Source organism: Bos indicus x Bos taurus, chromosome 23, assembly GCF_003369695.1.
Source record: "Bos indicus x Bos taurus breed Angus x Brahman F1 hybrid chromosome 23, Bos_hybrid_MaternalHap_v2.0, whole genome shotgun sequence".
NCBI lineage: Eukaryota > Metazoa > Chordata > Mammalia > Artiodactyla > Bovidae > Bos > Bos indicus x Bos taurus.
The window spans coordinates 5,587,856-5,612,466 of NC_040098.1; the positions used below are offsets into that span (position 1 = coordinate 5,587,856).

A 24,611-nucleotide genomic window follows, 5' to 3' on the forward strand; every position below is an offset into this window, starting at 1 on the left:
TCTAAAGATGAGAAGACAAAACAGAACTTCAAGTGTATTTTCTGTTTGTATGTAAGAGCCACTCTTGCTGTACTTAAGTGTGATTTAGGAATAACACTTGCATTTTGCAGAGTCTAAATATTCATGTTGATGTATGGCAAAACCAATACAATATTGTAAAGTAATTAACCTCTAATTAAAATAAATAAATTTAAATTAAAAAAATAAATTTAAAACAGAAAAAAAATATTAAATAAATATTCTGTGCTGTGATCAGTGCATGAGGATGGCTAAAAATCCTTCCTAGTGTTAGATGTTCCAGATCACACTATGGTTCCTTTATAAAGGAAATATGTCCAAAGGAAACGTGAGAAAAAGTAGACTTTTGGAATTAATATAAATACTGGTGCAGAGGATAAAGGTAAAAGTTCCAAAAAAAAAAAAAAATTCTGTAGCCTCTTGGAACTTTTCTTTAGAGGTGCTGAGGTGGTTAGACCTGCCTTTGAATCCATACTTTAAGAATCACTGTATATGTGAACTTGAATAAATACTTTTCTCTATCTCAATGAGAGTTTCTGTTTTAATTGGATGTATTTCATATACTAGTAAATATAAAACCAGTTATTATTAAAACTAATAGGAAACACAAGCTCCTTATTTAAGTGGAAGCGTTTTGGTGAATGTTGACAGAAGATGAGCTAAGCACGCCTGTGAGTAACTTATGGTTCATTTGCTTGGCGGTTTTTAAATGCCCTTTTTAGGGAGTGGTGTCCTGGGAATTTGGGGGGCTGTAAGGTGGGGAGGCCGGGTATGACCCAGTCCACTGAAGCCAAGAGGGAGTATGGGCTGTGACGTGATCTCAGCTTCCAGGTTTAGTGTCAACAGCCAATTTGGAGGGATATGGCAAAAGAAAACCCAAAACATTTTTATGGGAAAAGTGAGTATTCTCAGATGACTTGGGCAGCAGGACTTTGAAGAGAGAGCAGGAACTTCATAAACACATGTCAGGAAGGGTACGTCTGTGTCCAAGTGTGACTTGGGCTCACTTAGACTTTGTCAAGGTCAAAGGTTGGTGCCAATGGGAAAAGAGATCTTTAGCCTTAAAGTATCTTTCTGTGGAGTCACACTGCTCCAATACGGACTGTTCGCCTCTGTGCCCAGAGCACAGCTGTCATCCTGGGATTTCCTTCATCATCATTCTGGGAATTATCTTTGCTTCTCCCACATCAAACCTCCTTTTTTCCTGTAGCCTATGCCTTCACCTTCTTTCTGGCTGATACTTTTGTTTGTTTGTAAGATTTTTTTTTTACTTGAGAAGAACTTTTTATTTAAATTTGTTTTTTATTTTATTCAAGTACAGTAGGTCTTTGTTGGTTATCTGTTTTTTTTTTAATATAAATTTATTTATTTTAATTGGAGGCTAATTACTTTACAATATTGTATTGGTTTTGCCATACATCAGCATGAATCTGCCATGGGTGTACACGTGTTCCCCATCCTGAACCCCCCCTCCCACCTCCCTCTCCATACCATCCCTCTCGGTCATCCCAGTGCACCAGCCCCGAGCATAGCAGTATATACATGTCAATCCCAAACTCCCAATCTATCCCTCCCTTCTCACTCTTCCCCCGGTAACCACAAGTTTTTTTTTTTTTTTTATCATATCTCTCTGCGTCTGTTTCTATTTTTAAGTAGATCCATTTGTATCTTTTTTTTTTTTTGTCTTTTAGATTCCACATATAAGTGATATATGATATTTGTCTTTCTCTGTCCGACTTCACTTAGTGGGATGCTTTTGGTGAAGCAAAGTCTTCAGGTAATTCCTAAGAAATGTTTTATGGGAATCAAATTTTGGATACCCTGCACATCAGGAAGTATCCTTGTTATACCTTCATTTTGATGGGTACTTGAGTTGAATTGGAAATATATTTTCATCGTGATTTTGAAGTTAATGTCTCCTTGTCTTGTAGATGGCAATGTTGTTTTTGAGAAGTCTAAATCCTTTTTGATTCCTGATCCCCATGTATGGAACTTATATTTTGTGTCTGGAAACATGTAGAAACTTCTTTTTGTTGACAGAGCAGACATTTTCAATCTTGAAACTTTTGCATTTGGCTCAGTGAACTGAATTATTTCTTTGATGATTTCTTTGTCACTTCCTAATCTCTCTTTTTGGAACCACTATTATTAGGGCTCATTCTGAACTACTCCCCTTATTTTTGCTTTCTTAATGTCTTCCATCTTTCCTTTCTTTCTCGTCTATTTTTCATTCTTTTGACTAATTGCTCTCCTTTTTGAAAATTTCTTCAACTTAATCTTTCAAGCTGAGACTGATTTTCAGCTTCATTTTCAAGAGATGTTTTAGCATCGAGTATTTGCCTTTCGTAGCATCTTGTTTCATGGATACAAAAGCGTCTCTTAACTCTCAAAGGCTGTTTAGTATTTTTTAGTAATTTTTTTCCTTTTATTGAAATACATCCAAGTTTATTTTTAAAAAAGTCTCCTCGTCTCTATATTTACAGGGAGAGGATTTTCTCAGCTATCTAGTAATCTTTGCTTGTTAGCTCTTACTTAATTTCAAGAGATTAAAAAGCTGATTAGAGAGTGGGTGGCTGAGTCTCTGATGTCTCAAACAGTAAAGTATCTACCTGCAATGTGAGAGACCTGGGTTGGGAAGATCTCCTGGAGGGGGGCACGGCAACCCACTTCAGTAGTCTTGCCTGGAGAATCCCCACGGACAGAGGAGGCTGGGGGGCTACAGTCCTTGGGGTTGCAAAGAGTCAGACATGACTGAGGGACTAAGTACATCTTAGAGACTCTTAGCATGAGGGTGGAACTTGGTATTATTTTCCAAGATATTTTTGCATTGCCATTTTGTGGAGACATTCTTTTTTGCTAGGAATGGTCAGATTTCAATAAGAGGGCTCTTTTATCCTCTTGTCTGGAAGGCACGGGCCTGGTTGTCAACATTCAGGAAACTGAGTGGGGAAAGAAGCCTAGGACTCAGCATCAGTCTGCATGGTTTGGTCTAGTTCCTCTGTTTGCAGAATACGACATTCTCAACTGTGCTGGTGATGCCAGTTCTCCAGAAAACTTCCGAACTTCTCCCCATGTGGCCAGAGCACTAAGTACCACAGGTGTGGAGGGTGATCTAGACCCCACCAGCTTCTTAAATGTCTAATACTTAAACATTCTTGCTTTAGCCGCATTCTCACACCTGTTCTGTGTACTCACTTCTAGGTATTAGGTCTCACCAAGTGCTGCCATTTGGAGGAATATGTGGGTTAAATGAGGTTGGTATCCAGCTTTTCTCATGGCTGAATTTTGTTCTTTATGTGACAGCATATATGGGTAGTTGGATGGATTATGAAATAACATTAAGAACAAATCAAACTATTAGCAATAAAAGCATCAGAAAACAGTTCATCTGATAATTAATATAAAATTGAATTGGAGACTCAGGAAGTTATTAAATTTGAATCTAAAATGGGATCATCTGAGCTGGATCTCAGAAGACTTATTTTTTCTCCAGGTGTGCGTCTGAAGAATCTTGGAGGATTTGTATAGTTTGAACTCAAAACCAGATACTGCTCAATGATTCTTCACTGAATTTTGCTCTGAGTTTTGTGGTTGACCTGAAATCCCAAAACAAAGGAAAAACCCAGGAGTGTGAAACCAGATCAACCAAAACATGAAACTGTTCATATGAAAACTCCGTGACCTGAGACCACTAAGAATCCCTTGACTCTAATTACAATGTGGTCTCATTCCATAAATGTGGAAAGGTCATGTGATTTCTTTATTGATTCTGGCACCTGTTACATCTTTATTAAATCTAGCACATGTTCTTAAGTAGGTCTCCAATTATAAAAAGCATTTTTAATACAATGTATTGATTCATCTAACACAATTTTAATAATGTGTTGCAAAGAAATGTTTAAACAAGTCATGTATTATGTATTCCAGTTTCTATCTTTAAACACTCAGACTGATGAAATGAACTTTCACTTTCAAGGATGATGCTAGAAAAACATACCAAATAAAAACAGTTCTAATAATTTTTTATAATGAAAAAGAAACTAAAAAAGCAAAGCATATTTCTGAAAGAAGCAATTATTTTCATTATTTTTGGAAGAAGATTAAAAATATTATGAACATGTTACCAAATATTTGTTTATATTACATATTGCAGAGGAGAAATTCATGTTTTTATATAAATAGAGAAAAATTAACAGAATATATAAATTATTATATTAAATACATATTCTTTTCTACAGCACATGATTCATTTTGCAAATTATTTTAAGTATAATTCTATTAATAACCATAAAATAGACCAATGTTAATTTTTCTATTACCTTTTTCTTCTTTCCTAATATATCCATTGAAGAATAAGAGATTCTATTATTTCAGCATTTGTCTTTAAGTGTCATTCTAGTTGGTGGAAACAAAATAAATATAAAATATTAGGGTTATAAATTATCCTTACTTATTTGAATCCCTTTCAAAGAAGAAAGGGAAAAGAAATATACCATTAGGAAGAATACTATTTTGAAACATGAGAAAGACTCATTTAAGAATAAATGGTTAAATTATAAATCAACCAGACTTCAAATTTTTGAAAAAGAACAAATGGTTGAGGGGCTTAGTTGGTTCAATGGAAAAGTGAAAGTGAAAGTCGATCAGTCATGTCCGACTCTTTGAGACCCCATGGATTATACAGTCCATGGAATTCTCCAGGCCAGAATACCAGAGTGGGCAGCCTTTCCATTGTCCAGGGGATCTTCCCAACCCAGGGATCAAACCCAGGTCTCCTTCATTGCAGGCAGATTCTTTGCCAGCTGAAAGGAAAGCCCAGTTGGTTCATTGGAGTCTGTATTTATTCTCCCTCCTGAAACAAACAAAAAGAAATAGAATCAGACATAAATGCCTATATTCTCATATTCATTCTCTTCCTATGTATATTCCTCACCTACTATGTATCAGAGATTGAAGAAGGAATGGAGTACACAGCAATGAGACAAGCAGAACTGTTGTTGTCAAGCTTAAAATCTGGTGCCAGGGGCAGCAATAGCAACTATCGGAAACAGACTTGGGCCACCATGACCACGTATGGGCCTTGCCCAAGCAGAACAGATGAATTAGTTATAGAGCATATAGGTAATACATTCATATATACCATTTTATTCCTTTATTAAAAACCTGTAAAACCACATAATTGTGTTTCTGATAACTTGATACGGCTTTAAGTCCAGTCACATTTCTCTGTGTCCTCCTTCCTATACCAAACTTCATTGATGCAACCCATTAGGCAGAAAAAATGTAGTTCGGCTTGAACCACAGACTGAATTTGAGTGAACTCTATAAAAGTTATCATACTGATTTCAAATTTAAAGCAGCTCACTCGAGAAACACATTTGTTCAGCTACAGAAATTCTCATATCCTTAAAACAATGCAAATGTCTTAAACTTCCTTCATTTCCCCCCATAGAGAAATTTTGAACACACTTAATGGCAAGTTTTCTAGTTTTCCTTTTTTTTCCACTAAGGATGATTATTATTATTTTTTCCTGGACAAGATGTTTCTGAAATTCTCCAAAATGAACATTGAGTACACTAAAAATGTGATATGAAAACAGTATTTCTTTACTGTATAAATAAAAACTTGCAAACCCTAACGATTAATACACTTAGGGTGGGTGGTTTCACTTTGACCTCGCATATATCATGGCATCACGATATCTCTCAATTATAACCAAAGCAAGTGAGAATGGATTTCAGGCCTGGAGAAGAGCTCTTAAGGGGATAATAGACTTTTGATGTTTGCCTTTTCACAGCAGCACAATGGCTAATTCCTGTAACCCCTGACCTCGTAGTGTCTCCTAACCAAGTATTGACATTAATCTACTGCTCATCTGTCACCCATCACATTTGGGAGTCCAGCCTCTGTTTCCAATTATCAGTCATTAGAGAAGACCCTGAGCAATTTCAGAGAAAACTCACAAAACCTTTGACCTGTTTTTGTCAGATAACCACAAGTATTTGCTGTAGATAAACTATCATTTCATTTCATGGTATCCAAGATGTAAAAGAGGGCTCTTTGCTTTATAGCATTTACTGTAACCTCCGTCACCTTCAGGTGGTTAAAAATGAACTGTGTTATTTTACCAATGGAGCAGATGGATTCACGAGGTCATTCAGTAAAATCTGGTGTGATTGGGATGGTTGACCTCTAGCTGCCAGGCAATCTACAAAGTCCACAGATTTTTCCACTAAAGAACACAAGATAAATATTTACCAAAAGGTGATTATCAGATAGTTGTGTTTTTACATTGACTTCTTGTAGGTAAACACAAAATTTCTCAAATATTTGTATATAGCTTAACTGAAATCCATTATTTACATACTAAGTATATTCACTCACCATTAAGTAATCATTTTTTATTACACAGAATGAATTAATCAGGTACCATCCTCTGGGGATATTAATTCTAAACTGACTTTTGAAGTTTAATATTAACATCCAACCCACAAAAGATGAATATTTGCTTTAAAGTCCAAATAATTATTTCCTGTATAAAACATCTATAATAAAAAAACAACAAAATATTTTCTACATGTCAGGATGCATTATTGTCTTCAAGGGTAAAAAAGCTAAGTGACTTTCAGACTCCTTTAAGGAGGAAATGTTTGAGGACCTGCTAATTTGACTGGATTGATGAGTAATGAATATGTCGAATGAGTGTGCATGTCAAAATGTATGCTGCTGTGTCCTCTATCTTGTAGATGTGAAATATTTAAAACAAGATATCGAGTAAATACAATTATTTTCTAACTACCCACAGCTGTAAAAATCTAGCCTGATTTTTCTCTGTTGCTGTTGTTCAGTCACTAAGCTGTGCCTGACTCTTTGTGAGCCCTGTCCTTCATCATCTCCCGGAGTTTGCCCAAACTCATGTCCATGAATCCATGTTACCATCAAACCACCTCATCTTCTGTTACCCCCTCTTCCTCCTGCCTTCAATCTTTCCCAGCATCAGGGGTGTCTTTTCCAATGGGTCAGCTCTTCATATCAGGTGGCCAAAGTATTGGAGATTCAGTCCTTCCAATGAATATTCAGGGTTGATTTCTTTTAGGCTTGACTGGTTTGATCTCCTTGCTGTCTAAGGGACTCTCAAGAGTCTTCTCCAGCACCACAATTTGAAAGCATCAATTCTTCAGCACTCAGCTTTCTTTATGGACCAACTCTCACATCCATACATGACTACTGGAAAAACCATAGCTTTGACTATATGGATCTTTGTCAGCAAAATGATGTCTCTGCTTTTTAATATGCTACCTAGGTTTGTCATAGCTTTTCTTCCAAGGAGCAAACGTCTTTTAATTTCACAGCTGCAGTCACCATCCACAGTGATTTTGGAGTCCAGGAAAATAAAGTCTGTCACTGTTTCCATTGTCTTCCCATCTATTTGCCATGAAGTAACGGGACTGGATGCCATGATCTTTGGTTTTTGAATGTTGAGTTTTAAGCCAGGTTTTCATTCTTCTCTTTCACCTTTATCAAGAGGCTCTTGATAGTTCCTCTTTGCTTTCAGCCATTAGGGTGTTATCATCTGCATATCTGAGGTTATTGATATTTCTCCCCTCAGTCTTGATTCCAGCTTGAGCTTCATTCAGCCCAGCAGCATCTCACATGGTGTACTCTGCACAGATGTTAAATAAGCAGGGTGACAATATACAGCCTTGATGTACTCTTTTCCCACTTTTGAAACAGCCAGTTTTTTCAAGTCCGGTTCTAACTGTTGCTTCTTGTCCTGCATACAAGCCTTTGTTCTGCATACAGGTTGCTCTGATTTTCTTAATGCCACTTCAGCAACATATGAAAATTTAATTATATAACTATAACTAAACAAATAAAAGTTAAAAAAACTATTACACTGTAACAAAATTACATAGCAAAATTAGAAACCAAAAAATTTTGTATTTTCAATTTGATAACAAAGTTAAACATTACAACAAAATTAAAACATGATAATAGTCATCACCTTTATTAACATGTCTATAGTCCAGATATAGAAATGGACTTTTAGATCATCAGCATAGCTGTGTTTCAGACCAGGTAGCAATTTTGTACAGTTAAATTTTTATTGATCATTTACTGTTTTGGTGATATATGTATAAATACAAAGAAAAGGGACAAGACAAAATGGATATTCCTCTAAACTATCTTACTCAATGGGATTAATATAAAGTTATATAATAATTATAATGTAAATGGAAAGTAATTCACACAAGAGCTACATCTTTTTGAGAAATTGCTCTGTTTCAGAAACTATGTAATGATCCTCTCTCTCAAATATTATTTAACTTCTATAGTACACTGTGGAGAAAGCCTTTCCTGATCAATCTCCATGTTAAAGATAGATAAATAAAGTCTCAGGGATGTTGAAAATCTCTTCTAATATCACCAAAGTATTAGAGCTTCAGTCCTTCCAATGAATATTCAGGGTTGATTTCTTTTCGTATTGACTGGTTTGATCTCCTTGCTGTCCAAGGGATAGATTAGGGAACTAAAGTGAATGTGTTAGTCGCTCAGTTGTGTCCAACTCTTTGCGACCCCATGGACTGTAGCCTGCCAGGCTTCTCTGTCCATGGAATCTCCAGGCAAGAACACTGGAGTGGGTAGCTTTTTTCTTCTCCAGGGGATTGTCCCCACCCAGGGACTGAAGCCAGGTCTCCTGCAATTCAGGCAGACTCTTCGTTATCTGAGTCACCAGGGAAGAGCTAGGGAACTAAGGCTTCCAGCAGGAGAAATTAATTTGGGGGAGATTTCGAAGTAGTCTTTGAAGAATTCAAACTAGAGATTTTAAGTTCAGTTCAGTTCAGTTCATTTGCTCAGTCATATCCGACTCTTTGCAACCCCATGGACTGCAGCATGACAGGCCTCCCTGTCTATCACCAACTCCCGGAGTTTACACAAACTCATGTCCATTGAGTCAGTGATGCCGTCCAACCATCTCATCCTCTGTCATTCCCTTCTCCTCCCACCTTCAATGTTTCCCAGGATCAGGGTCTTTTCAAATAAGTCAGCTCTTTAGATTAGGTGGCCAAAGTATCAGAGTTTCAGCTTCAACATCAGTCCTTCCAATGAATATTCAGGACTGACTTCCTTTTGGATGGACTGGTTGGATCTCCTTGCAGTCCAAGGGACTCTCAAGAGTCTTCTCCAACACCACAGTTCAAAAGCATCAGTTCTTCAGTACTCAGCTTTCTTTATAGTCCAACTCTCATATCCATACATGACTACTGGAAAAACCATAGCCTTGACTAGATGGACCTTTGTTGACAAAATAATGTCTCTGTTTTTTAATAGGTTGTCTAGGTTGGTCATAACTTTCCTTCCAAGGAGTAAGCGTCTTTTTATTTCATGGCTGCAATCACCATTTGCAGTGATTTTGGAGCTCCCCAAAATAAAGTCTGACACTGTTTCCACTGTTTCCCCATCTATTTGCCATGAAGTCATGGGACTGGATGCCATAATCTTAGTTTTCTGAATGTTGAGTTGTGTTTTTTTTAACTTTACAATATTGTATTGGTTTTGCCATATATCAAAATGAATCCACCACAGGTATACATGTGTTCCCCATCCTGAACCCTCCTCCTTCCTCCCTCCCCATACCATCCCTCTGGGTCGTCCCAATGCACCAGCCCCAAGCATCCAATATCATGTATAGAACCTGGACTGGTGACTCGTTTCATACATGATATTATACATGATTCAATGCCATTCTCCCAAATCATCCCACCCTCTCCCTCTCCCACAGAGTCCAAAAGACTGTTGTATACATCTGTGTCTCTTTTGCTGTCTCGTATACAGGGTTATTGTTACCGTCTTTCTAAATTCCATATGTATGCGTTAGTATACTGTATTGGTGTTTTTCTTTCTGGCTTACTTCACTCTGTATAATGGGCTCCAGTTTCATCCACCTCATTAGAACTGATTCAAATGTATTCTTTTTAATGGCTGAGTAATACTCCATTGTGTATATGTACCATGGCTTTCTTATCCATTCATCTGCTAATGGACATCTAGGTTGCTTCCATGTCCTGGCTATTATAAACAGTGCTGCGATGAACATTGGGGTACACATGTCTCTTTCCCTTCTGGTTTCCTCAGTGTGTATGCCCAGCAGTGGGATTGCTGGATCATAAGGCAGTTCTATTTCCAGTTTTTTAAGGAATCTCCACACTGTTCTCCATAGTGGCTGTACTAGTTTGCATTCCCACCAACAGTGTAAGAGGGTTCCCTTTTCTCCACACCCTCTCCAGCGTTCATTGCTTGTAGACTTTTGGATTGCAGCCATTTTGACTGGCATGAAGTGGTACCTGACTGTGGTTTTGATTTGCATTTCTCTGATAATGAGTGATGTTGAGCATCTTTTCATGTGTTTGTTAGCCATCTGTATGTCTTCTTTGGAGAAATGTCTATTTAGGTCTTTGGTCCATTTTTTGATTGGGTCATTTATTTTTCTGGAATTGAGCTGTAGGAGTTGCTTGTATATTTTTGAGATTAGTTGTTTGTCAGTTGGTTCATTTGCTATTATTTTCTCCCATTCTGAAGGCTGTCTTTTCACCTTGCTTATAGTTTCCTTTGTTGTGCAGAAGCTTTTAAGTTTAATTAGGTCCCATTTGGTTATTTTTGCTTTTATTTCCAATATTCCTGGAGGTGGGTCATAGAGGATCCTGCTGTGATGTATGTCGGAGAGTGTTTTGCCTATGTTCTCCTCTAGGAGTTTTATAAATCTAGCCTTGGTAAATTCAAAAACAATTGAAATCATTCCAAGCATCTTTTCTGACCACAATGAAGTAAGATTAGATCTCAATTACAAGAGAAATACTATTAAAAATTCCAACATATGGAGGCTGAACAACACACTGCTGAATAATCAACAAATCACAGAAGAAATCAAAAAAGAAATCAAAATTTGCATAGAAACAAATGAAAATGAAAACTCAACAACCCAAAACCTGTGGGACACTGTAAAAGCAGTCCTATGGGGAAAGTTCATAGCAATACAGGCATACCTCAAGAAACAGGAAAAAAGTCAAATAAATAACCTAACTCTACACCTAAAGAAACTAGAAAAGGAAGAAATGAAGAACCCCAGGGTTAGTAGAAGGAAAGAAATCTTAAAAATTAAGGCAGAAATAAATGCAAAAGAAACAAAAGAGACCATAGCAAAAATCAACAAAACCAAAAGCTGGTTCTTTGAAAGGATAAATAAAATTGACAAACCATTAGCCAGACTCATCAAGAAACAAAGGGAGAAAAATCAAATCAATAAAATTAGAAATGAAAGTGGAGAGATCACAACAGACAACACAGAAATACAAAGAACAAGAGACTACTATCAGCAATTATATGCCAATAAAATGGACAACGGGGAAGAAATGGACAAATTCTTAGAAAAGTACAACTTTCCAAAACTGGACCAGGAAGAAATAGAAAATCTTAACAAACCCATCACAAGCACAGAAATTGAAACTGTAATCAGAAATCTTCCAGCAAACAAAAGCCCAGGTCCAGACAGCTTCACAGCTGAATTCTACCAAAAATTTAGAGAAGAGCTAACACCTATCCTACTCAAACTCTTCCAGAAAATTGCAGAGGAAGGTAAACTTCCAAACTCATTCCATGAGGCCACCATCACCCTAATACCAAAACCTGACAGAGATGCCATAAAAAAAGAAAACTACAGGCCAATATCACTGATGAACATAGATGCAAAAATCCTTAACAAAATTCTAGCAATCAGAATCCAACAACACATTAAAAAGATCATACACCATGACCAAGTGGGCTTTATCCCAGGGATGCAAGGATTCTTCAGTATCTACAAATCAATGAATGTTGAGTTTTAAGCCAACTTTTTCACTCTTCTCTTTCACTTTCATCAACAGGCTCTTCAGTTTTTCTTTGCTTTCTGCCATAAGGGTGGTGTCATCTGCATATCTGAGGTTATTGATATATCTCCTGGCAATCTTGATTCCAGCTTGTGCTTCCTCCAGCCCAGCATTTCTCATGATGTACTCTGCATATAAGTTAAATAAGCAGAGTGACAATATACAGCCTTGATGAACTCCTTTTCCTATTTGGAACCACTCTGTTGTTCCACGTTCGTTTCTAACTGTTGCTTCTTGACCTGCATACAGATTTCTCAGGAGGCAGGTCAGGTGGTCTGGTATTCCCATCTCTTTTAGAATTTTCCACAGTTTGTGATGATCCACACAGTCAAAGGCTTTGGCATAGTCAATAAAGCAGAAATAGATATTTTTCTGGAACTCTCTTGCTTTTTCGATGATCCAACAGATGTTGGGAATTTGGTTTCTGGTTCCTCTGCCTTTTCTAAAACCAGCTTGAACATCTGGAAGTTCACGGTTCACATATTGTTGAAGCCTGACTTGGAGAATTTTGAGCATTACTTTACTAGTGTGTGAGATGAGTGCAATTGTGCAGTAGTTTGAGCATTCTTTGGCATTGCCTTTTAAATAGAAGATTTTAAGGATATTTAAGTAGGAGATTTTAAGCAGTGGGATTTGGACTTTGAACATGTGGGAAGTGTCTTAGAGGATCTTAGGTCTAGGATCTAGGTCCACCCTCAACCCACTGTGTGCAAGCACAATGAACTACTTATTATTCACTCCTGTGGCCCTAAATTTCACATCTAATTCCACCTATACAAACTCCTTTCTCTATGTGGTGATGATTCTTTAAGGCCAAGTTCAAAATGACCTCCTTTGAAGCCTCCTGCACCCTGTGTTGCTCCTTCCTTCGTTATTCTGTCCCCACACATGTCTTCCTCAAAACCCCACCCCACTCTGCCACATGGTGCTTCTCCACATCTGTTCTCATCCAGAGCTCCTAGCTCTTTGCTTCTGAGATCTCTGACCCAGAGCAGTTATCCAATTAATATTTTTGGCTTGATTAAAGTTAGAGGTAGTACCGTGGCTATTTTCAGGATAATCAAGACATGTGTATATGGAAGACCAGAGAGAGAAAAGCAGCTCCCTGACAGCCAGGACTGGGATTGGATCAAGGAAGGGAGAAAAAGTTAAAAATGAAAATGTCTTAATCTTATGAAATCAACAAGTGCTTAATTTATTGCTATTACTGTTTATTACTGAACACATCAATTTTTATTCCAATGCTTGGTTTAACTATTATTATTGAATTCTAATAACCACTGATGGCTGAGTGCTGGGCCCCATCCAGTCTGAGAAGTGAGAGGAAATCTTAAGACAGTCTTCCTTCCAGTTCCAAAGCTCTTTTTGTAGAAGACTTAATGAATTATAGTTGATTTACAAGGTTGTGTTTAATCTCTGCTCTACAGCAAAGTGACTCAATTATGCATATATATGCTTCCTCATCGGAGAAAGCAATGGCACCCCACTCCAGTACTCTTGCCTGGAAAATCCCATGGACGGAGGAGCTTGGTGGGCTGCAGTCCATGGGGTCGCTAAGAGTCGGACACAACTGAGCGACTTCACTTTCACCTTTCACTTTCACGCATTGGAGAAGGAAATGGCAACCCACTCCAGTGTTCTTGCCTGGAGAATCCCAGGGACGGGGGATCCTGGTGGGCTGCTGTCTATGGTGTCACACAGAGTCGGACACGACTGAAGCGACTTAGCAGCAGCAGCAGCATGCTTCCTCATATTGTTTTCCATATGATTTATCACAGGATATTGAATTTTGCTCCCTGTGCTCTACAGCAGGACCTGTTGTTTATCCAGCCTATGTATAACAGTTTGTACCTGCTAATCCCAAACTCCCACCCCCTCCCTCTCACACCTCCCTCCTACTTGGCAGTCACAAGTCTGTTCTGTATATCTCAGGTTTAATTCTTTGGGTCCCTAAATTGCTCATATTTTTAAAGCAAAGTAATATATAAATATTGGATCAGTAATTTAACTTTGTCAATTTCAAAATTATGAGCAGCATTGTTTTAATTAGTTCAGGAAATTAATTTCTTTACCTATCACAGACAAGATTTAAATAATTTAACCATCTAACTATTGTTTTGAAATTTTTCCTCCTTATAAAACTATATTCATGAAGCATTTATGAGTACCAGTAAGAAGACTTCAACTATAGGACATTCAAAAGTCAATTGAAATTGTTCTTTGCAACAGACCATTCCGGGGGACAGTTTTCCCTTTTTCAAGTCACACATGGCTACGGTATTAAGAGGCTCTTAGGGTTTCTGGAATCTGGAGTTTACCACACTCTCTGGGATGGTTATCCTTTCAAAGAAACATGTAACATGTGCATTCACTGACCAATGAATAGGCCTTTATAGGCCCAAGTTTATGTTTCTCGGTGGACTAGTCAGTGAAGAATGCCTTGCAGAGTGAGGCATCTCAGTAGTCACATGACAGCTTTGCTATTTTTTTTTTTCACTTTAAAATGTAATACAGATTAATAATTCTATGAGTAATCTCTTAATGATTTTTTGCACTCAGCAGCAAACAATGATCTGTATTCTTTCAACAGCTGGCTGTGCTCCTGGGAAAACACTATCTTTGTCTTGCAGCTACTGGTTCTGTTTGAATCTTCCAAGTTACAGCCCTGTGTGGGAGATTAAGACTGATTACCCATGGATGCATCCCCTTAAAACGGCAGATAAATCACTAAACAGATAAAACTGCAATTCTCTGTTAATTAGCCCTACTCTTCAGATATTGCAGACAGCAAAATATTTAGTTAGGACATTTCTATCCAATTTCTACTTATGATAAAGTCATTCAGAGAGGTGTCTGTTTGGAAAAAAAGGGAATGCCATCAGTCATTGACTTCTGGAAAGTTATATCTCAACAAGAAAATGCCTCAGTGTATGTCTTGTCTTTAAACACAAGAAGCTTAATCTTTGCAGAACTTTGACAATTTAGAGCATTTAGAATGTAGTTTGGGGTTTCTATAAAGGCGATCCTGTTTCTTTTCACTCTCAGCCCATTACTCATGGAATGTGAATCTTCTGATTCATATATTACCTCTTGCATGCTTTGATGTTGCCACTTTTAAAATAAACTATAAAAATAAATCCACTCTCTGTTTCTGCCAGTGTAGGCGACCTTTCAGTTGTTCTAGGTGGTTTGTAGATGGAAATGTTTGGAAGACACAAAACATGCTTTCTGAAAGCAGAATGAGGTGCATTTCCCATCACCATTATAATTCTGTTTTGAGTGGTAAGCTGTATTAATTTTGCTGACTTTTTGATGTTTTTTTTTTTCTGTGAGCTGAGGTGTGTGTGTGTGTGTGTGTGTGTGTGTGCGTGTGCAGGAAGCAAATCTTTCATTTTTGTAGAGAGCGCTGTGGGCCACCATCAGCTGAAATGTTAAATAAACAACCCTGTGTTGATGCACTTGTTTAATATACGATGATCTTCGCCGGTTTTCATGTAACAGTCTTCCAAACAAGAGTGTATCACAAACGACAGTGGGAGAGGAGCCTGTGGCATTTGGGTTGTATTTGCATGGCTGTTTGGCAAAATATAACCCCTTGGTCTGGTTAGATACATAAGCAGATAAGAAAATAGAAGTCTAGGCAGGTTGTCCTCTTCTCTTTTTAAATACAATTTTCAAAGGTGAGTCAATTGATAAAGATGTATGTTTTAAATCTAGCTATATTTGTTCCTAAGGGCTTCCCAAGTAGCTCAGCTGATAAAGAATCCACCTGCAATGCAGGAGACCCTGGTTTGATTCCTGGGTTGGGAAGTTCCCCTGGAGAAGGGATACATTACCCATTCTAGTAGTCTTGGGCTTCCCTGGTGGTTCAGATGGTAAAGAATCCACCTGTAATGCGGGAGACCTGGGTTCAGTCCCTTGGTTGGGAAGATCCCCTTGAGGAGGGCATGCATGGCAACCCTCTCCAGTGTTCTTGCCTGGAGAATCGCCATGGATAGAGGAGCCTGGTGGACTACAGTCTTTGGGGTTACAGAGAGTCAGACACGACTGAGCGATTGAGCACATATTTGTTCGTATACTCTCTTTTGCATTTCATATGAGAGAAACTGTGAAGTGTTGTGGGATGAAGAGATGATCCCCCCCAGAAACAAGTGTTAACCTCCTGGTCTCAGCCTATTTCAACCCCTGCATCATTTTATCCCCCTGGACAAGTCTTGGTGTGACTTGAGTGAGCTCACCCTTCTTTTTTATTGCTTTGTTTCCTTTTTGTTTTTATTTGTCTTGTCTGGCAATGAGATCTTTTCTACTCTCGAATAGGAATGTATTGACAGTTATGGTTTTTATAAGATCTGGCAGATCTTAATCTTATAAGGCAGACTTTATTAGAAATGATAATAAGGTTGTATTGGAAACTCATGCATAGCATTTGTTGATTTAACACAGAAGTAAAATAATGAATTGAAAGCTCCAAATATTTAATACATTGTGAATCAAATCAAAACCTCCAAATATTTTGTACATATTGCAATGATTTTTTCTACTTTTTTATTATCTTTTAAGCTTTCCAAGCCATTTACAATTGCATTGAGTTATGTAGCACAGTGTAATATACAGAGAAACACAATATATTTAATATAAAAGTAATCACAATATGAACAAGGCAAAGATAGCTCCTATAAAAAGCTTACATTTAAAGAGTATGAGATGTATGTGTTCTCGTTCATCTATTTTGGAAGTGTTGTTTTAGTAGTAGGTCAGATGGAGAAAGCTAACAGCTAGTGAGTTACAATCATTTTAAAATGTAGTTGTAGGAAAAGGATGGACTTGTTTGCTAATAGATATATTATATAAGGGCTTTTCTGGCAGTCCAGTGGTTAAGCTCTGTCTTCCACTGCAGGGGATACAAGTTGGAACCCTATTTGGAGAACTGGGATCCCACAAACCATGCAATGTGGCTAAAAAAAGAAAAGAAAAAGAAATATTATATAATATTAATTCAACTTGTGAATACAATCGCTTGCTTGTTCATAAACATTTCCTTGGATAAGAAATGGAGTAAGTATTAAAAAAGTGAATATAATATAAAGTTTTCTAAGATAAAGGTTGGAGGGAGTGATTTCTAGAATGAGTGGAGTTCAGAATGTAAGGCATCCTCTCTAGGGTAGGAACATCTCATAGAGGAGAACGAAAGCATTGAAAGATCAACTCTCCTGAGGGATAATTAGACAAAATGAACAAACAAAATGACATCCAGGAAAAGCTAACACACAGTGTCTTGTTGGGGCTTGTGAAGTTGACATCTTGATCTTGGGTTGAAATCTGTTCTCTCCCAATTATAGGCTGTGGGCTCTTGAGCAAGTAAGAGAAACTTACAGACATAAGTAAAGTTGCAAGGATTAAATAAAATATATGTCCCCCCCTCCCCTCAAATGAGAGGCAAATAAATCTGGATGCCCTCAGTCAGTGGGCAATGTGGCTTGATGGTTCTGAGGGAAAACACAGAAACAGCCTTTGATCTATTCATAGTCTTTCATTCAACCAAAGTTTATTAGGAGATTTCTTTGAATCAATATTTTGTTGGGTTAGATGCTGATTATACACTGGTGATCAAACCCTTGCTACTTCACCTGTCCTCCACATTTTTGTGTATTGTTGATAAAGATTGTTGAAATATACAATTGATCCCCCAAACAACACAGTTGGAACTGCATGGATCCTCTAATATGCAGATTTTTTCAATAAACATGCTGGAAACATTTTCGGAGATCTGAAGCAGTTTGAAAAAGCTCAGACATGAACATTATAACCTAGAAAAATCAGAAAAATTAAGAAAAAGTTAAGTATGTCATGAATGTATACAATATACATAGATATAACATACAAAATATGTGTTAATCAAAAGTTTATGATATAAGTAAGGCTTCCAGTCAACTGTAGGCTATTAGTAGTTAAGTTTTGTGGAGTCAAACTTAAACACAGATTTTTGACTGTGCAGGAGGTCAGTTTTCCTGGCCCCTGCATTGTTCAAGAGTCACCTGTACTAACAATGAACTAGTCCCTAAGTAGGATGTCATTATGTAGGTGGTATGGATATTGAACAAAGATTTATAATGAGCTTTAGAAGACGGACATCTGTTACTGCCTAGCTGTCATCACCCAATTTCTTATTCTTAAGTTGGGGATATTAGTATTTGACACTTCCCTAGGTAACTGAGATTACCTTGTGAATATTTGTGAGCATCATTAGGAGTGCAAGGCTATATAAATACTACTTTTATTCCATTACTCATTGCAACATGTCCCATGGAATTTACTGGTGCAATTATAATTCAAAGCAGTAGGATATAGGAATTTGAATTGCTGGACAAATCTGCACTGCAACTTTATTCTGTGTGGTATATTTAATATAAAATTTTATTAAACTCTTTGAAAATCTGCCCCCTTAAGGGGTTAGGTTAAAGAGCCTGGATTAGAAAACTGAAATTTTATAATAACAGCTGAAACTCTAGCTTTCCACTTTATTACACTAACATCTCACAGGGGATTCCAGAACAGTAGATGACTTTACATAATATGAATTCAATACTCATCTGCATCATGCAGGTGCATGCTCTAGATTGGACCTTAACAAACTCATGTCAAAGTTCTGATGTTCAAAATTACAGTTATTCTTGTCTAAATTTCAAATGCAAAATTGATTGTTAATGGAAAATTGAATAATGGTTGTTATCACTCAGAATTTTGAATATTGACTTTCAGAATAGAGAATATATACTTTTGAATGACTGATGAGTGCTTAGAGTCTAAAGTGTGGAATTTCTCAAGCAGAGTCTGGATCCGTGCCACCCACTCAAACAAACAGAACACTTCTGCAGCAAAGCAATAAATATAAAGTGGGGATAAATGGGGACTTTAAAAATCATCTCAAATTGGTTAATTTTCAGTTTTTATGCCAATTGAAGCTAAAGCCAAAATTGCAGTTTACAGAGTTTTTTGGATTTTGGACTTGTAAATGCAAAATTTCAGATCTTTTATTTCCTTTTTTAAAAAATGAAATATAGTTTATTTACAATGTTGTGTTAGTTTCAAGTGTGCAGCAAAATGATTCATATATATACATATATGTATGCATATATATATATATATATATATCCTTTTTCAGATTCTTTTCCACTATAGGTTATTACAAGGTATTGAGTATAGCTCCCTGTGCTATAGAGTAGGTCCTGTTGTTTACTTATTTTATATATGGTACTGTGTATCTGTTAATCCCAAATTTCAAATTTATCTGATCTTTATTAAAGCATAAATACTTAGGACAAAGTAACAGTCTCTTAGCACAAGCAGCCCAGCCTCGTGTTAAGAATCACAGTTTGGTTCAAGTGCTTGGATTTGTCAGGTCAGTTTATTTCTCTTCCTCGGTTCTTATCTTGTCACATCAAAAATTTGGAGCAATGGAGTAAAAGGTGTAGAACAACAGACAAGTTACAGCTCAGTTCAGCTCATGGATCTTTTATAAGACAGACACTCCCAAGACACGGGAGCAGGCTGACCCCGAAGGAGTTCTCATCCTTCCTATCGATCCCTCTTGGCTTCCCCCTTTCATACTTCCAGTTCCTACTTTTGGCTATGCCCTGTGCAAAGCAGGACTTGTACCCACCACCAATTAATGAAAGGGAATTCAAATGGGCATACCCTCAAGGCCAATTGACAATTCCAAGTTATATAACAACAAGCTGTGTTGTTTATGTCTTCCCATAATTCAGTCTGTTATAATTAAATGTAAAATATTCATGAGCCCTTAATGGACTCCTTACTGCCCAAAGTTACTTAGAGAAGCCCCTGTGGTTATTTTGCACTGCCTGTGTACCTAGGGTGCCTGTGCAGGAGTGGAAAAGTCTGTGTGATTACTTTGAAGCATATCTGTGAGCTCTCCTGGGTGTGCCTGGCATGGAGTTTAGAGATCAGTTTGCATCCCTTTAGACAGGACACTGCTTGTTGCTGATGCCTAACTTTCTACCTCACAGATTCAAATTATTTCGCAAAGTTTCTTTGCCTCCTCAGTTTCTTCATCTTCAAAATTAGGATGATAATAGAACCTACCCCACAGATTGTTATGAAGTATAATGTGTTAATGTTAATAAAATACTTAAACCAGTTTTATTTAAATATGTTTCATGATATCTGTGTTGTCTCAATGAGGATCAAAAAAGAAGACGTTTACAGTGAATGAAACGTAGTGTGTAAAAAAAGAGTTTTGGCCAATTTTAAATTCATATGTACACTCTAGCTATTAGAAGTCCAGTTTGTAGGTAATTTTCTGTGCTTACACTTTTGAGGTGGAGACATGTTCATAGCAGACTACACTATAGTCAGCTGAAGTTTAAACATAAAAGCGATTTAATTTATGGAACACAATAGGATCTTAAAAATGCAGTCATCTTTCTTATTTAGGGAAAGGTTAATTAATTTCTCCAGGGATGAACCTCTTTTAGGACCAGTGAAAGTTGCTCAGTCATGTTCAGCTCTTTGTGATCCCATGGACTATACTATACAGTCCATGGAATTCTCCATGCCAGAATACTGGAGTGGGTAGCCTTTTGCTTCTCCAGGGATCTTCCCAACCCAGGGATCCAACCCAAATCTCCTGCGTTGCAGGTGGATTCTTTACCAGCTGAGCCACAGGGGAAGCCCTTAGGACCAAGATAATGATACTTAAATAAAACAAAAGTTCATGAGTCATGGGAGATAGTGTTGGTGTAGCCAGGCAGCCTGAGAGCACCGTTCTCTCCAAGTTCATGGGATGAAGATGACTCCAGGCATAGCTTACCTTTTCCTTTTTGCTGGGGTAGGTATCTAAGGTGGAGGTGGGGCTGAGTTTCTTGCTCTCCTAAACCACCTGCTACTCCTCTAGGGAAAATAAACCAGAGATTATTTTAGAGGATAAAGGCAAAGATTGTGGGTTTCTTTATCATGAGTTTCCTCTCAGACTTGGAACCTGTCTGATGCTGGTACTTAAGCAGCCTTGGTTCCCCAAAATCACTCCTCAATGATCATGACTACCTTCTCTCTTTCTTAATCCTGACCTTCCTCTGGTTTAGGACCCCAATGTCATAAATTTCCAGCAGTGTTGGTAATGACATTTTAATTAATCTCCTAAAGATATTCTTGTATCTTAATGCCATTAACAAACTTTGGGAGTTGTTTTTATAGCATACATCTTTTATCTTCTTTAATGACATTTTAGCAATGAAATATCACTGAATGTAGGTAAAAAATATTATTGTAGGTTTGTGAGACACTTGGAACACAGTACTTTGCAGTGGATTTTTTGTAACCTGTCCTATGCGTGCTAAATTGCTTCTGTCATGTCTCTTTGGACCATCATCTGCCAGGCTTCACTGTCCAATATTATCTGCGATAACTGAGATTTTAAGAAACCTACCAATGCTGCGAAACTTAATTCCATCAAATGATATGTCATTACTAAACATGTGCCCTTTCATTAGGTGGCTCTTTAAGAAAGACTTTGGTACCCAGCATGAGACAAGGTGGGATGCAGGACTCCTCACTGCAGTGCTGCGCCTGGACTGGTCTCCTTGAGTAAAAAAATACAAAGAAACTATAAGGGGCTAAAAATAACTATGTGTATGCCAGTTGGGGCAAAATAGAGACAACAAATACAAAAAGATCAAAAACTCAACTGCCACTTCTAAAGAGCCTGGAGCAAAACCAGGGTGTTGAGAGCAAAAGCAGCGTCCTGCACATGTCCCCTGCACACAGCACCACCTGTCTGAGCCATTTCTCTGGTCTGACTCCTGGACCCTGGACCCTCAGCTCCTATAAGGAGCCGGCTCACTGCCACCCTCCCCTCAGCAGGAAGCAAGGGCATCTATTGCTTTTGCTCCCTGCTGCTGTAACAGGGGCCCCAGTAAAGCCTTGTCTGAATTTCTTGTCTGACCTCTGATCAATTTCTATTGATTAGGGAAGGCCAAGACCCCTGATGGATAACAAGCATAGACTGTATCAAGCAATGCAGCATTTTATAAAGCCAGATTATGTAATGATATGCCTGACACTTCCTGTCCTGAGTTCTTCAACACTCCTTCACATTCCCAAGAGGAAAAATTCTCTGACCTCTTTTGGTAGGAAGGTTGCTGAAGGCGGAATCGTGTTCCTCTCTCAATTACGGAGCCTAAGAACAGGCGGAGGGCTTTGGGAGACTGGATGCTGCTGCACCACCGGTGCAGAGGCGGGGACGGAGGGAGGGGGGCTCAATTGGGGAGGTTGCACTCAGTAACCACTAAGAACTAATGAAAGTGCATTAAAAAAAAAATAGAGCACTGCATTTGCTAAAAGGAGGAAAAAACTCTCCTGGGAAGACATTTTAGAAATAATCTTCCTTGTGAAAATGAATTTGTTTTATTTCCTTGACCTCTAAAATTTCATAAACACAGTCCCGCTGTGCCGGCAGCTCCCTGGGCCGCCTTCCGATTTTCCTCCCTTGGCTGTACTAAATCTCACCGCTGACCTCACCTGGAACTCTGGAGCTTTCTATCACAGAGTCCTAATTCTTGTATGAAGCCTCCTCTGTTCCGGTACTGGATACACACACTAGTAATAACTTTACAACCATCCCTTTAAAAAACATTTTTGGATAACCTTTCCATTTAGGAGCCAGGAATTTGTATAAAACCGCAGAGGTTATATTGCTTTTGAACTAAAGGCTGTTGGTTTGTGGAATTTCCTTTAACTAGAAACACATATGAGTCTGTGGTTTTAGTGTTTTCCCAGTTTTATAACATCCTGCTTGTTTGTTTTCCAAAGTGAAAGAATTTACCATTAATTTCCATACTTAATAAAGGACTAACGTTTTACTTCCTTTTCTGTTTGTTGGTTTCAGTTGAAAGAGACAAAGATTTTTCGCACCAGCGAAGGCATTACAAAGAATTCCGGTTCGATCTTACGCAGATTCCTCAAGGAGAAGCAGTGACGGCTGCCGAATTCCGGATATACAAGGATAGGAGCAACGGCCGGTTTGAAAATGAAACGATTAAGATTAGCATATATCAGATCATCAAGGAATACGCAAATAGGTATCAGTATTTCATCTGGCTTATTATCCTAGCAGATGTACATTACACTGTAGTAAAATCCGTTGATAACCCGTGTAATGTGTCGAATCATGCTTGTTTGCATGTGATGGCACCAAGGCATGTATAGACACGTGGAAGACGCATGTAACTGACTGAAACGTGCCTCGTATATTTCACAGCTTTTTCGTACTCCCGACACCCATCTGTGCTCTATGGTCTTATGCTCCCCTGTATGTGTTCTCCAGGCCTGTTGCCTCGTTTCTAAAATGAGAAGACTTCCATTTTAATTCTGCACATATGGAATTTATGATTAACATTATTTAAATCACTTGTCTTTTAAGTTACAGTGACTTTATTTTTTCCTGGTGTTAAGTGTAAACTGTGTATACTTGTTATGTGGGTTTTGTATTTGCAGTACATTCGGACAGCTAATCTGTATGTCTTCTGTTTATAAAATGCTTAATTCAAAATGGTACAAAAATGGACGAAGAATCTGAAACATGAAATGTATGAAAACCTCAGCTGATAATTACTGCAAATGAGCTATCAAATATAAGAATTAGAAAGAGACTTTAGTGGTATTTTCAGACCTTCTACCAATATAGAAATTGGTAAACCTTTTATTTATATAAAACCTTTGACAACTGATAAGCACTTTTGTTAGACTGCTCTTACTTTTTAATTCTCATTGAGATATTACGTTAAGGTGGAATTTGTTTTCCATTCATTAAATCTAGATTTCCACTTTAATGAAATACTATTCCTTCTTTGACAAGACAAACATTTAGAGACAGCTATCATGAACCTGCTGAGGCCTCTCTCTCCTTATTGAATATTTCTAGCTCCTGACATTTGCTTTTTTTTTTTTTTGGTGTTAGAGTGTACAGGATTTTCCAGTGAGTGTTCCATAGAAACTAACTCCTTATAATACTCAATGAAAGAAGAGAATAAAATGCTTCCGGGGTCAAATGCATTTCAAAAGTCTACTTGTCAGGCTGTGTTTTAGGTGCTTCACCGTTCATATCAAAATAGTAAAGTCTTGTCAGCAAAGAAACCTGTCAATTTAGTTTTACCTAGTCTTTTTCAAAATTAATCAACTACAGAATCTTTTCCTTTGGTTATCCTTAATATCCTATGAAACACTAGTTCAACAGGACACACCTTAATAGAAGCTTATCTCTGTACACTGTTATTTTCAGAGCAGTGATCTCAAAGCAGAAACAAATCTCTCTGCTCTTTTCTCAGCTGTAACACATATACTAGCTGCTTGTTTATGGGTGAGTTTTTTTTGTTTGTTTTAAATTTCAGTCTGGTGGTTCTATTTATAAAAAGATACTAATTATTTTCTCACTACTTTATTTTTTAAAAAATACTAAATAATGGTGGTGTCTTTTAAAATTAAATGAATAGAATTGAAAATAATGATTCAAATACTATTTAATTATATTGCCATAGTTAATAAATCCTTCACTTATTTTCTCTTTTAACTATGTCTGTTTTGACATTTGGGCTTGTGACATCCTGAAAAAAGGGACAGTGTGTTAAGTAACTTTTTATTTTTAGAATCACAAC

General features: G+C 37.5%; 1 protein-coding gene across 1 annotated transcript in view; it reads left to right on the plus strand.

The window, feature by feature from the left end:
• BMP5 (bone morphogenetic protein 5) overlaps positions 1–24,611 on the plus strand; it is a 145,185-nt gene that overhangs the window by 51,265 nt on the left and 69,309 nt on the right. Inside the window, exon 2 of the mRNA XM_027524820.1 lies at positions 22,847–23,039. Within this exon, the coding sequence (XP_027380621.1) occupies positions 22,847–23,039 (193 nt within the window). The remainder of the gene's footprint in view (positions 1–22,846; positions 23,040–24,611) is intronic.